General features: G+C 49.2%; 1 protein-coding gene across 1 annotated transcript; it reads right to left on the bottom strand.

The window, feature by feature from the left end:
- Positions 1-298: 298 nt before the first annotated feature.
- On the bottom strand, positions 299-2,604 carry LOC123166524 (amino acid permease 6). Its single transcript, XM_044584331.1, has 6 exons — positions 2,427-2,604; positions 2,049-2,282; positions 1,863-1,956; positions 1,545-1,762; positions 1,223-1,365; positions 299-1,127 (listed from the first exon to the last, which is right to left on the bottom strand). The coding sequence occupies exons 1-6, from the start codon at positions 2,509-2,511 to the stop codon at positions 480-482; spliced, it is 1,422 nt and encodes a 473-aa protein (XP_044440266.1). The 5' UTR covers positions 2,512-2,604; the 3' UTR covers positions 299-479.
- Positions 2,605-10,943: the final 8,339 nt, after the last annotated feature.

Here is a 10,943-nt window from a genome sequence, read left to right as displayed (position 1 = left end):
TAAAAGTTATGGTAAGCAAGAACCATAGACATACTCCCACCGTCTGGTGAAATGTGTACATATAGAAATTTTAGGACAAAATATGGAGTGGATAAAAAATGCATTGAAAAGATGTCTCTCCTTTTTAATTACCCAACCCCCAATGAACTAAGTGCATATAGAAATTAAAGCGACCATATGTAAAATGTTATTGGTCTTGATTACCGCGTGATGAGAGAGAAGCATTTTTTTCTACTTCAAAGTGCATTGGGAAGATAGATGTACACTCTTTTATGGACAAATTTGAAGCCAAACGTACACTCTTCATCGGACGAAGGGAGTATATAGTAGTAAACGATATTGGATAAGGAGGAATTGGGCAAAGCCAATCTCACCCGCCCCCGAGACAAGCCGAAACACTTCTTTATCGACAAAATGCACACGTTTTTATGCGCAAACATAAGTTGACGAATTTATTCTCAACTAGTAATATACTTCATTCACAGCTTCGTCTTGAATGGCACATAGTTGTTGAGTGATTGGGTGATCCCCTGCACGGATGCGACGGTCACTGCCACCGTCACCGCAAAGCACGTGAAGCTCAGGCTCTGCAGCACCACCCACTTCTTGGAAAACCTCTCCACTTTGCTCTGTCGTTTGTACATCTCCACGGGGAAGTACACCGTGAGCGGCCAGAACGCGAGCGCGCCGAGGAGGCCAAGGATGGCATTGAAGAAGGGCATCAAAATGGCAAGGACCGTGCTTACGGCGACGAACGCCGTTCTCCACACCAGCTTGAACATGCTGACGCTGAAATTGCCGCCGGCGAAGGGATGGTACTGGCGGACCACGAAGTCTGAGCCCGGCCACCGCGCCGCAGCCCAGCTCTCCACGGCGGCGTAGATGGGCTGGCAGTAGAGCTGGTAGGCGCCGATGAGGTGCACGACGATGCAGATGTTGGCGAAGTCGATGAGCCAGAAGGGCTCGTAGAAGCCGAACCCGGTGAGCATGTTCCCCGGCGCCGCGTTGCCGAAGGCGGCGTAGCCGAGGCAGCCGCAGAGCATGTAGAAGGCCGTGGTGGTGGAGATCCCCAATAGGTTTGCCCTCCTCATCGTCTTGTTCTCGGCCGGAGGCGCCTTCACCGTGTCCTGCATTTCCAGGTACACGCCATTAGTGACCGTATTTTACGAGCACATTACTTTTTTTTGGCAAACGTGTATGTGAATCTTTGTGACATGCTTGCCTGGATTTCTATGAGAACCATGGAGTATGAGTAGGCGAAAGCAATGTTGCCGAGCGCTTGCAACGTCAACCATATCTTCTGGGCTGAATTAGTGACGTCTACCCCAATTTCAGTGCCGCCCATTGTTGTCTTGCCAGTAGGACCTGCCATAATTACATCAGGGAATAGGGAATGCATTAACGCATTGATCTCTTGGTAGGAATGTTCTTGATTCTATACCTTTTTTCAACCGGGCTTCGCCCCTTTTCATCAATTTAATTGCTTAACGGAAATACAAAGTCTGTTATGACGAACCAGAAACATGACCCTCTTGATTCTCTACCTGATATGGTCTGTGCCAAGGCGAGGCCAACGCCGATCGCGGAGTAGGAGAAAGACATGACCGCGGCGAGGATCGACAGCCAGGCTATCTCGTGGAGGTTGGGGAGCTGCGAGAAGACGATCTGGGAGATCCCAAACACGGCCATGTACATGGTGGTGTACACGCCGCAGTCGGCAGAGTGGCCGTTCTTGTGGAAGCAGTCGGCCTTGTACAAAGCCCTGTTTGACCATCCCGCCAGAAGAACAAACAGTGAGTTCAACCGATCGTAAATGGCATAAATTAGCTGAAATGCATGGGTGAGTTGAGTCTTCGACTTACGCGGCGCTGATCGATGCTGTAATGGTGTACCCAATTGCAGTTCCGACGAGATTGACGTACTGGCAGAGGCCACAAAACCACACCTGCCTGCTACCTACATTTGCAGGTCAAGGTAGTGTAACAAACATTGCCTGAATTCACAGAGAAATTTACTGGTTTGATGTTCACGCCACAGGCATGCGGTACCTAGGTAGGACTGGACGGCCTCCATGTAGGTGTAGTTCCTCTTCCCGGTGGCGGCGTCGTCGCTGCGGTAGCAGTCGGCGAGGAGCGCGGAGGTGTAGTACGTGACGACGGCGAAGAGGAAAAGCGTGACCGACCCGGCGACCCAGCCGAGCTGCGCCATGGACCAGGGCAGCGATAGCACGCCGGAGCCGATCACCCCCGTTATGATGTGCGCGCTCGCCGTCCACACCGTTCCTGCTCAACCGCCAAGTCCACCGCGCGATTTGATCGAAGATAATTAGTACAGTAGTATCGAGTAGAGATACCAGATTGATCTGCGCCAAGAATGAATGGGTGCATGGGGATAGTGCAATAGAGAGTCGGATCTGTTTTTCTTGCCTGTTCTCTTGGGCTTGCCGTCGTCGTCGACGGAACCATGGCCGATGACCCGCCGACGGTCCGCACCGCCGTCTTCCCGGGCCATTTCGCTAAGCTGGTGTGACGGGGTAGAGCGTTTGGCCCCGGATTCCGTCCTCACTATATTGCAGCCACGTTTCGGGAGCCGTACGCAGCTCACAAGGAGACAAAGAAGAAATCTAAGGAAATGTTTCACTAATTTCAGTATGATCGTGCTGCTAAATCTCTATTTTATCTTCCCTGTCTGTATCTAATATCTATATCTCTATCATTATATCTCTATCATTAAAGAGGAGTCTGGACATTGTTTAGACTCAACTTTTGTCCCTCCATCCAAAACACATTAACTTAATCAAATATAAAATCTTATCAAAACCCTAACTAAATTAAAAAAAATCTTACCTTGCCCTGTCCATATCCAAATTAAATCTTACCTACGTACCTTAACTAAGTCAAAACTTTTTTTTATCTTTCTCTACTCATACTCAAACCAAATCAAATCTTACAAATCTCTACTATTAAAGAGAATACGTACGTCGTTTGCAACTCAGGATTCAGCCCTCGCTCGAAATCATGTACTGCATTAACTCAATCAAATCAAATCTTACCAAAACCTCAACAAAATCACACCTTTTCATTTCTTCTCTTACCCATACCCAAATCAAATCAAACATTACCAAATCCTCAAGTAAATCAAAACTTACTTTGCTTCGCCCTACCCATAATCAAATCAAATCTTACAAAATCCCTACCATTAAACGAGTGTGTACGTCTCTTGGGACTCAGTCCCTTCAACCCAAACCATGTCCTAACCATGTCTACATTAACTAAATCAAATCATTCTTTTACCAAAACCTCAACTAAATTAAATTTTCCTCGTCTTTCCATACCCAAATCAAATCAAATTTATCAAAACCTCAACTAAATTAAAACTTTCCTTGCTTTCCCTACCCATACTCAAATAATTTAGAATATGATGGGTGTAAGGTATATGTCAGACATGATTAGTGTGCATGTCCCATTGCAACGCATGGGCAATTAGCTAGTATTCCATCTCCCATCTTACGTTGTCCCACCCCTTCGTCTGCCTCCCCCTCCCACTAGTTTTTTCGTCCATTCGTCCGTGGGTCCATCCTCCCCCCCCACCTATTTTCTCCACCATTGCTTGCTCTCTCTCGTAAAAGTGGTTGAGTTCAAATCATGCAAGTTAGAGTCCAAAACAAGGGCAAAAGAGTTTGGAAAAGTAGATACGACGGAGACGTATCAACTACCCCAAGCTTAACCCATTGCTTGTCCTCAAGCAATTCAGTTGACAAGCTGAAAGTGATAAAGAAAACTTTTACAAACTCTGTTTGATCTTGTTGTTGCAAATATGTAAAGCCAGCATTCAAGTTTTCAGCATAGATTATGAACTAACCATCAATAACCTTTAGGTCTCACATTTACTCATATCAATGACATAATCAACTAGCGAGCAATAATAATAAATCTCGGATGACAACACTTTCTCAAAACAATCATGATATGATATAACAAGATGGTATCTCGCTAGCCCTTTCTGAGACCGCAAAACATAAATGCAGAGCACCCCTGAAGATCAAGGACTGACTTGACATTGTAATTCATGGTAAAAGAGATCCAGTCACAGTCATACTCAATATAACTTAATAACAATGCATACAAATGACAGTGGTGCTCTCTAACTGGTGCTTTTTATAAGAGGACGATGACTCAGTAATAAAAGTAAATAGATAAGCCCTTCGCAGAGGGAAGTAGGGATTTGCAGAGGTGCCAGAGCTCGAGTTTTGAAATAGAGATAAATAATATTGTGAGCGGTATGCTTTGATTGTCAACATAACAACCAAGAGATCTCGGTATCTTCCATGCTACATACATTATAGGCGGTTCCCAAACAGAATGGTAAAGTTTATACTTCCCCACCACCAACAAGCACACTCCACGGCTGGTCCGAAACAACGGGTACAGTCCAACTAACAACAGTCCTGGGGGAATTTTGTTTGCAATTATTTTGATTTGATTTGAGCATGGGACTGGGCATCCCAGTTACCAGCCATTTTCTCGTGAAGGATGAGCGGAGTCCACTCATCGTGAGAATAACCCACCTAGCATGGAAAATATTGACAACCCTAGTTGGTACATGAGCAATTCGAGCATACAAAACAGATTATCATTTGAAGGTTTAGAGTTTGGCACTTGCAAATTTACTTGGAATGGCAGGTAAATACTGAAGGAAATGTGCCCTAGAGGCAATAATAAAGTTGTTATTTACATTTACTTATATCATGATAAATGTTTATTATTCATGCTAGAATTGTATTAACCGGAAACTTAGTACATGTGTGAATACATAGACAAACAGAATGTCCCTAGTATGCCTCTACTTGACTAGCTCGTTTATCAAAGATGGTTAAGTTTCCTAGCCATAGACATGTGTTGTCATTTGATGAACGGGATCACATCATTAGAGAATGATGTGATGGACAAGGCCCATCCATTAGCTTAGCACTATGATCGTTTAGTTTGTTGCTATTGCTTTCTTCATGACTTATACATGTTCCTCTGACTATGAGATTATGCAACTCCCGAATACCGGAGGAACACTTAGTGTGCTATCAAACGTCACAATGTAACTGGGTGATTATAAAGATGCTCTACAGGTGTCTCCGATGGTGTTTGTTGAGTTGGCATAGATCGAGATTAGGATTTGTCACTCCGATTGTCGGAGGTGTATCTCTGGGCCCTCTCGGTAATGCACATCACTATAAGCCTTGCAAGCAATGTGACTAATGAGTTAGTTGCGGGATGATGCATTACGGAATGAGTAAAGAGACTTGCCGGTAACGAGATTGAACTAGGTATGGTGATACCGACGATCGAATCTCAGACAAGTAACATACCGATGACAAAGGGAACAACGTATGTTGTTATGCGGTTTGACCGATAAAGATCTTCGTAGAATATGTAGGAGCCAATATGAGCATGTTGGGGAACGTAGTAATTTCAAAAAAAATCCTACGCACACGCAAGATCATGGGGATGCATAGCAACAAGAGGGGAGAGTGTTGTCCACGTACCCTCGTAGACCGAAAGCGGAAGCGTTAGCACAACGCGGTTGATGTAGTCGTACGTCTTCACGATCTGACCGATCAAGTACCGAACGCACGGCACCTCCGAGTTTAGCACACGTTCAGCTCGATGACGTCCCTCGAACTCCGATCCAGCCGAGCTTTGAGGGAGAGTTCCGTCAGCACGATGGCGTGGTGACGATGATGATGTTCTACCGACGCAGGGCTTCGCCTAAGCACCGCTACGATATTATCGAGGTGGATTATGGTGGAGGGGGGCACCGCACACGGCTAAGAGATCAAGAGATTAATTGTTGTGTCTATGGGGTGCCCCCCTCCTCCGTATTTAAAGGGGGAGGAGGAGAGGGCCGGCCAAGGGGGTGGCGCGCCCTAGGAGGGGGAAACCTACTCCAAGTAGGTTTGCCCCTCCCTTTCTAGTCCAAGAAGGAGGGGGAAGGAAGGAGTGGGAGAGGGGAAAGGCAAGGGGGCGCCTGTCGGTGTCAAAACTGGCGGATCTCAGGTAGGGGGTCCCGAACTGTGCGTCTAAGGCGGATGGTAACAGGAGGCGGGGGACACGATGTTTACCCAGGTTCAGGCCCTCTCGACGGAGGTAATACCCTACTTCCTGCTTGATTGATCTTGATGATATGAGTATTACAAGAGTTGATCTACCATGAGATCGTAGAGGCTAAACCCTAGAAGCTAGCCTATGGTATGATTGTTGTTGTCCTACGGACTAAACCCTCCGGTTTATATAGACACCGGAGGGGGCTAGGGTTACACAGATTCGGTTACAAGGGAGGAGATCTACATATCCGTATTGCCAAGCTTGCCTTCCACGCCAAGGAGAGTCCCATCCGGACACGGGACGAAGTCTTCAATCTTGTATCTTCATAGTCCAACAGTCCGGCTAAAGTATATAGTCCGGCTGTCCGAGGACCCCCTAATCCAGGACTCCCTCAGTAGCCCCTGAACCAGGCTTCAATGACGATGAGTCCGGCGCGCAGATTGTCTTCGGCATTGCAAGGCGGGTTCCTCCTCCGAATACTCCATAGAAGATTTTGAACACAAGGATAGTGTCCGGCTCTGCAAAACAAATTCCACATACCACCGTAGAGAGAATAATATTTCCACAAATCTAATCTGCTGACACATTCTGCAGCATGACATCATACCACGGCCCGGTCATTATTCGAACCGTTTTTCTCAACCAGCCACTGCACATATTGCGAGGCGGTTTTCTTGGCACGTCTTGTCGAAGCAGAGATCGTGTCCCCTTATCACGGGATTCTCATCAATACGGGTGTGGGTAACCCAACCGCGCCATCAATTACGGCGCTTGGGGAATAAGCGAGTTTACCAGGTAGGTGGGGAGGCGCATAGTTTCTTCCGCCCTTATAAAGGGACAAGGATTCCCCTTTTTCACCCACGCCTTCTTCCTCCTTGCTCATCCATTCTTGCGCACTCGAGCTCCAGCACCCAAGTTCGCGTTTTTCTCCTCAAACCACTCCAAGCATGTCCGGAGCGGGAGGCAAGTGGATGGTCTCCTCCGTTACGGAGGAGGACATCACAAAGCTGCGGGGTGCCAGATATCTGGCCGCGGATATCGCACACCGGCTGCCAGATGCGGGGCAGATCATCCCTACTCCAGAACCCCATGAGAGGGTGGTTTTTCTTACCCACTTCGTCCGCGGACTGGGATTTCCCCTCCATCCGTTTGTCCGGGGGCTCATGTTCTACTACGGGCTGGACTTTCACGATCTGGCCCCCAATTTCATCCTCAACATCTCGGCGTTTATCGTCGTGTGAGAGGCCTTCGTCCGCATCAAGCCCCACTTTGGCCTGTGGCTGAAGACCTTCAATGTTAAATCGAAGGTGGTGGTCGGCCAGCAAGCGGAGTGCGGAGGCGCCATGGTGGGCAAAATGCCCAACGTCACCTGGCTCGAAGGCTCCTATGTGGAGACCATAAAGGGGTGGCAATCGGGGTGGTTCTACATCACCGAGCCGCGCGACACCAACTTGGTGGCGGCCCCCGACTTTCGATCCGGAATCCCCATGCGGCTCACCTCCTGGAAAGAGAAGGGCCTGTCCTGGGGTTCCTCGGTAGAGCTGACGGACTCCAGACATGCATCAAAAACATGATGAGCAAGAAAATCAAGCTCGTCAACGTGGTCCAAGTCATGCTCTTCCGCCGGATCCTCCCGTGTCAAAGATGGGCATTCAATTTGTGGGAGTTCGACCCGGCCGAGCACCAGATGCTGCGAGAGCTCTTCGACACGACGCACAAGGACGTCTGGAAGGTATTGTTCAAGGGCGTCGAGGTACCTCCTCCCCTCACCGAGGACCGCGGACTCAGCGCAAAGTGCCCTGCCAATCCGGTAAGTCTTTTACATCTCATAAGATGTTCTTTTCCCCAGTATAACCACGCGCGGGATCTAAGCCTCCACGCCATTTAACAGGACTGAGTAGCGACAGCAGAGCAAATCGATTATCCGGCTCCCCTGCCCGAAGATCCAGCAGATGCTCTCCTAACGGAGATGCTGGTTCCGGCGCCTTATGATGTGCCGGAGAAGAAGGCCACGGGGACCAGGAAGGGTCTCCGGCACAAGGTTATATCGGACTCATCGTCCGAAAACACTGACGCGCACTCCTCCCATGAAAACAAGGAGGAAGAAGAGGAAAGTTCTCCCCCCCAGCCGGGGGACACAAGAAAAGGAAGGCCGCCCCGGCTGGGGCGGCCGAAGGGTCCAAGAAGGGAAGGAACCTTCTTCCGGACAACTCCACAACCGCCGCCTACAGCGACGACGAGTGGCTGCCCAGGGATAAGCCCCTGGTGAAGTCGTAAGTATCCGGATACCATAGTAATTCTGGTATGTTTCGTTTTGTTGCTTCTTATCATGCCGAACATGATCATACAGCCCCTCCAAAGCTCATATCAGCGTATCCTCTTCGGAGGAGTCTTTGGGCGAGTCGGAGATGAACAACGATTCGCTCCCGACCGCCTCCTCCCCCCGCCCTACGGACAACGTTGAGGTGTTGTCTCAAAGGGCACCGAACCAAGGGGAGATAGTCCCGGAAGCGCCCCAAGGCGACATTCCGGACACTGGGCGCGTGGGGAGCAAGACTCCCATGGGCCCACATGACAGGGGCGGCAAGCTTAGCCCCTAGCCGAATACGGCGCCGGACCCTCCAGTGGTTCCGGGCTCTGTCAGGCGACCCCTCACTAAGGGGGGCGAGCCGTCTGTGCTGATGGTATCTGTCCATCCAGAGGCATCGGACAACTTGCTAGAAGCGCTTCGCAGTGCTTCCATTGATGAAGAGCACCGCACTATCATGAGTGCGGTGGTCAAGAAGGTTTAGTCTGCCAAAAGCGGATTGACTGAAGCCTGTGCCAGCCTCCTAACAGTCTTTGAGGTAAGTAATCAAATTATAAGAAAATATTCCGGCATAGACAGTAGCCCCTGATGCTCTGTTTGGCGTTTGCGAAGGAAGGCCGAATAGAGGATCAAATAATAATCGCAGGAGTCTAATCAGAATATGTCTATGTGCATATGCAGGCTTCACTGTTGGCCGCTGCCGCACGTACTGCGGAGGTCGCCGCACTAAAGCGGGACCTTGTGCGGTCCAAGGAAGAGCTCGGCCTTACCAAGAGGCAGCTCGAAGAGAACAAAGGTAAGTGATACCCCGTCTGTATATTATAAAAAATTTGGTTTTGGAATAATAGGATCGTCACGAATTTTGCTAGGGGCCACGACCGAAGTGGCGGCCCTGCAGAAGGCGCTATCCGAGGTCGAAGACAAAGCGGCCAAGGAGCGCATCGAGCGAGAGAAACAAGAGGCCCGAGTAGGCGAGGTGCAGCAAGAGCTCCAGGCTCTCGTCAAGAAGCACGAGTCCTTGGAGCTTGACTCTAAGACGCAAGGGTCCGAGCTTGCGAAGGCCCTCGAAAGCGCACAACATGCCAAGGCCGAAGCCCAAAAGGCCCTCCAGGAAATTGAGGCGGTTAAGAAGATAGCGACGGGTAAGGCATTCATTATGCAAAGCAAGCATGTGAAGAAAACTTTCTTTTTACTTACCCGAGTTCGGAGCTCTCCAGGAGCGTTCGCAGATCTGCCCCGCAGTGTGTCGGATGCCGCGGAGTTCTACCAGGCTGAGGAGGGGAGCTCGACGGAGAAGTTGTTCTGGTCTCAGTATACTGGGACCAAACACCCAATGCCCTTGAGCGACCAGCTGAAGCAACTGGTCGAGCTTCACAAGGCGGCCGAACAGGCCATGAAGGGTCTTATAGTCCGGATGTGGCCTGGCGAGCCCCTGCCTGATAGCTACTTCGGTCTGGTGAGGCGTCTTGTGAATGCCTGCCCATGGTTTGAAGTCATAAAGCGGTCCGTCTGCATCGAGGGTGCGCGCAGGGCTTTTGCCCGGGCGAAGGTGCACTGGGCGAAACTGGACGCCGAAAAGCTGGTGAAGGAGAGGCCGCCGGAGGGCAAGGACCATCACCACCCCGAAAAGTATTATGAAAGTGTCCTGAAGGGTGCTCGCCTTGTGGCGGAGGAATGTGCTAAGGATGTAATTTTTGAATAAATGTACTCATGCGATCCTGTGATATGAAACGAGTTCATTTGCGCTATGCAACGCTTGTGAATTTAAAATATTACCTTCTGTGCGGCCGTTTATAAAATCTGAGAGTTGGCCAGTCGTCGGCTTCCGCCCCCATGTAACTAGTACTGAGGTGTTCGGGATAAATCTGAGCACTCTTTATCCCAATTTTGGGTCCTTCGAGGGAGGTGTTCAGCGCAACGAACCAGGCAATCGGACTATAAGGCTTTATCACTCTCACTTAGCCATAGAAGTCTACAATTTTAAATTTTGGCGAAGCCCCTAGTATTCGGAAGGCCGAATTTGGGGCGCTATATACGCCTAAGTCGGGCAAGGCCGACTCCTCGCCCGGAGCGGAAAAAGTCTTTAAGGACTTGAGACCTCTCGAACAGCGACCAGCTCTCGCCTTACCATGACAGTCAGTTTTCAGCTTTCTCTACTGAGGTGCTCGTCCGGAAGAACCGGGACACAATCGCAGTAGTTCTCCCAGTGCTACCTTAGCCGATATTGCGGAATGTAAGGTACCAAAACATGGGAGCCGGGCAAACCCAACTATTGACCCAAGACATGATTCGGAGTTGATGCATATAATGCTATAAGTTCGGGGTGCCGCACTGTCGAAAGTGTTCGGACTTCTCACGCCATATTTATGGGGTATACTGAAGCCCCTGGCGTACTGGTCGTACCAGAATGTATGGGTGCAATTTGTCGTAAATAAACAGACAAGAGAAAAAAAGAAAGGGTAATGCAATAATAGACTAATGCTATGCATTGTTATTTAAATAATACGTCAAAGCGTACTGATACAAGTAGTGCAATA

The sequence above is a fragment of the Triticum aestivum genome, chromosome 7D (assembly GCF_018294505.1).
Source record: "Triticum aestivum cultivar Chinese Spring chromosome 7D, IWGSC CS RefSeq v2.1, whole genome shotgun sequence".
NCBI classification, from domain to species: domain Eukaryota; kingdom Viridiplantae; phylum Streptophyta; class Magnoliopsida; order Poales; family Poaceae; genus Triticum; species Triticum aestivum.
The sequence above is the reverse complement of the archived record's forward strand: the minus strand, read 5'-3'. Positions and strand labels throughout refer to the sequence as shown.